This window comes from Sorex fumeus, unplaced genomic scaffold (genome assembly GCF_029834395.1).
Source record: "Sorex fumeus unplaced genomic scaffold, SorFum_2.1 ptg000021l, whole genome shotgun sequence".
Lineage (NCBI taxonomy): Eukaryota > Metazoa > Chordata > Mammalia > Eulipotyphla > Soricidae > Sorex > Sorex fumeus.
In genome coordinates, this window is record NW_026606078.1 from 12734575 (window position 1) to 12738361 (window position 3787).

General features: G+C 39.1%; 1 gene segment (V, D, J or C); it reads right to left on the reverse strand.

Moving 5' to 3' along the window:
- Positions 1 to 3024: 3024 nt before the first annotated feature.
- Positions 3025 to 3496, reverse strand: LOC130022914 (immunoglobulin lambda variable 6-57-like). The segment is given in 2 exon segments: positions 3025 to 3332; positions 3451 to 3496. Coding segments are annotated over 2 exon segments (354 nt in total).
- Positions 3497 to 3787: the final 291 nt, after the last annotated feature.

A 3787-nucleotide genomic window follows, 5' to 3' on the forward strand; every position in this document is an offset into this window, starting at 1 on the left:
CACACACACACACACGCACACACTCACCTATTTGGAATAAAATCAGCTTATTCCCTGGGGTCATTTAATTCTCATCACATGACTGTGCTGTGGTGGATGAGACCCCAGATTTATGCAAAAGGAGACTGGATTCATAATGAAGGAAAAAAATGTAGCCTCATATCAGGAATGATAGTACATGTCAAACTAGTCTCTAATGTCTCTAATGGCTAATATGTAAATACTGAGCTTTAGATTTCTATGTGATAAAAATAATAACAACAATTGTATAACTGAAATCCAAGCACAGAAAATTGTAAGTCTACAACTTTACCTCATGGTGTTTCGCTAATAAAAATTTAAAAAATAATAATAATAATAACAAATGGTGAGACGATTAAAGATGATATTGATTGATTCAGTGACTCCAAAATATGGAACATTCACTCCAGAAAAGAGAAGGTGCCGCCTTACAAGCAGACTCTCTATGCAGTAAAGGCCAGTGAGAAAATTAATCCCACAGAAAGCTGGTGAGGATGACAGGACCATTTTCCCTTACAATTGGCAGAATGGCTATTGACAGATGAACTCATTAGTGTGGGATCAATGAGTCCTGAAAGGGTGGTTTGCTATTGAATTTTGAACAGCCCAAACTCTTTAATTCATATCAATATCTATATGAGTACTAACAATTATTTTCAACGACTTTATCAAATTTTTGCGCTAGTCTCAGAAGACAGTATTTGAGTAAGAGCTTCAGTATATCCCCAGTAAAGAACCCAGAATAAAGGAACAGATTCTTAGACTCTTGTAATCAATCCAAGATGAATGAGGTCAAAACAGTAACCCTAAAAAGGCCAATCACAAGTAAGGTATTGAAACACTAACGAACAGTCTCCCCAAGAACAAAAGTCCTGGTCCAGATGGGTTCCCCAGTGAATTCTATTAAACCTTCAAAGTCGCTTTACTGACTGCACTCCTTAAGCTCTTCAAAAATATCGAAGATACAGGAATTCTTCCTGATACTTTCATGAAGCTAACAATAGACTAACACCAAAAGCAGAAAGTGATACTCCCAGAGAAGAAACTTTCAGACTAAACTCCCTGTTCAATATAATGTAAATATGCATAATAAAGTCTTAGTTATTCATATCCAAAACATCCAAAACAGAAAACTCATACACCCTGATCAATTGGGATTCACACAGTCATGCAAGGATGATTCAACAAAAACAAATCAGTTCAGGTTATACACTATATTAAGGAACCTTCCTCCAGATAATAATGGCCATGTAGAACAAGTCTACAGTCAGTATCATACTTAATATTGACAGATTGAAAGAATTTTCTCAAAGTTGGGGTACAATGCAAGCATGTTCACTCTCTTCACTTCCAGTTAAATTATTATTAAAGTCTGATTATGGCAATCAGGCATGAAAATAAAAATTAAACGGATGCTAATTGAAAAAGGAGAACTCTAACTATCATTAAATGCAGACGACATGATAACAAACATAGAGGACTATAAATAGCCCACAAAAACAAGAAATAATAAAGCAAAGTGGACGGGTACAAAATCAATAGACAAAAATCAGTCACATTCTATTCTACAAAGAATGAAGCAGAGGAGAAAGCAATCAAGGAGTCTATTCCATCGAAAACGGTATCCAGAACCAACAAGACACTCGGAGTCAGCTTAACAAAAGATGTGGGAGATCTATACAATGATATCTTAAGTCACATAAAAAAGAAATAGAGTGATACCGCAGGAAGTGAAAAATATACCATTCTCATGGATTGTATTATCTCAACCAATAATATTAAAATGATTAACCTACCTAAGCTATTACAACGATTCAATGCAATCCCCATCCAAATTTAGACAGGATTTCAAAATGTCAATAAGTTTATATCAGATCAGAAAGGACTGCGAATTAGCCAAAAAAACACTAAAAAGCAAAAAATTGAGAGGTAATTCATGACCAAATTTGGAACTGCATCATACACCTATACTGATCAAAACTTAATGGTACTGGAATAAGACAGACACTCTGGTCAAGGGGTAAATTTCGAATATACTATGACAAAACTCCATAGACGCAGTTAGTTAATTTTCATAAAAGTGCTGAGACCATAAAATGAAATAAAGATAGCCTCTTTAACACACGTTGCAGGGAAAATTGGATAACTGCATGTAAGAAACAAGAGCTGGATCAATATTGTACACCTCACACAAAAGTCAGTTCAAAGTGGATCAAAGACTTTGAGATAGAACAGAAACTATGAAGTACTTGAGGAAAATATAGACAGAGCACTGCAAGATTAGGGCCTGAAAGGTGGCTTCAAAGAGCTGATAAACTAGCAAAGGCAACAAAATCAAACATTCACAAATGGGATGACAAAAAGTTAAAGAGCTGCATGTCAAAACCAACAAGGGTAAAACTAAAAGACACCAACGGAACTGGAAAAATATTTACAATCAAAACATCAGATAGAGGTTTGATATACAGGATCCATAAAATACAAAGATCAACACAAAGAAATTCAAAAATCCTATCAATAAATGGGGTCAGGAAATGAATGGACACTTCTCAGTGCAAGAAAGGTGGAGAGCCAGTAGGCACATGGAAACGTGATCATCAGTCAGAGAAATCCAAATCAAGACAATAATGAGGTATCACCTCACACCAGTGAGAATGGTACATATCAAATACAGTAGGAACAAGTTGTGTTTGTGGGGACGTGAGAAAAACTGAGAGCTGTCAACCACGGCTGATGGGAAGGTGGTTTGGAAACCCCTGTGCAAAACCTTATGAAGAGTTCTCAGTAAACATAGTGGAGAGCATCACCGGTGGAGGGATGTGTATTTTATCAATGTATAATTGAAACCCAAACACAAAAATGTGTAAGTCTGCAACTGTACCTCATGATGTCTCACAATTAAAAAATTTTTTATAAAAAAAAAAAAGGAAGAGCTGAGTTGATGGACCAGAGGGTTCTGGGGAGTTTTTGTTTCATTTCCCCGTGGGTCTGAAGCACTGGGTATTAATTGTTACCATAATTAGACTGACAAAAATAGTCAGCCTCATCCTCAGGTTGCACCCCAGAGATGGTCAGGTAGGTAGCATTGGAGGAACTCTCGATGGACCCAGAAAACCTATCGGGAACTCCAGAGGGTCTTTGATTATCTGCATAGATCAATTTTGTGGGGGAACTCCCAGGCCGCTGCTGGTACCAGTGCACATAGTTAGACCCAATGTTTCCACTGCTGCGGGTACAAGAAATGGTGACCTTCTCCCCTGGAGACCCAGACACAGAGGGAATCTGATTCAGCACAAACTGGGCCCAAGTACCTGAAAGAAAAGAACACAGAGATTAGTGACCCAGAAGGACCTGATTCCAGGAGGGAGAGAGAGGTCATCACTAGTAGCCACCCCCTGCCGAAACTGAAAAATTCCCAGCAGGCACTACCTGTACAATAGGCCAGAAAGGTGAGGAGCAGCAGAGTCCTGGCCATGCTGAGACACCCCCACACTTTGTGCCCAGGGCTTGACAGCCACCCTGTGTCCTCAAGGACTTTATAGGGCCTCCTAATCCACAGGGTGGGAGGTTTTTATGCAAATCTGCCCCTCTTAGGAAGCCAGACAAGCCCCTCCTTAAAATTGGCCAAGACTCATCCTGAGTAAAGAGTCTAGTTCAGAGAGGATTTCTCCAAACAGAGCAAGAGTGACATCTGATGGGCAAGGGGAGAACCACAGATGAGCAACCCGAGAGCCAAGCTGACACAGCACCGCCCCCTAGTGGACAC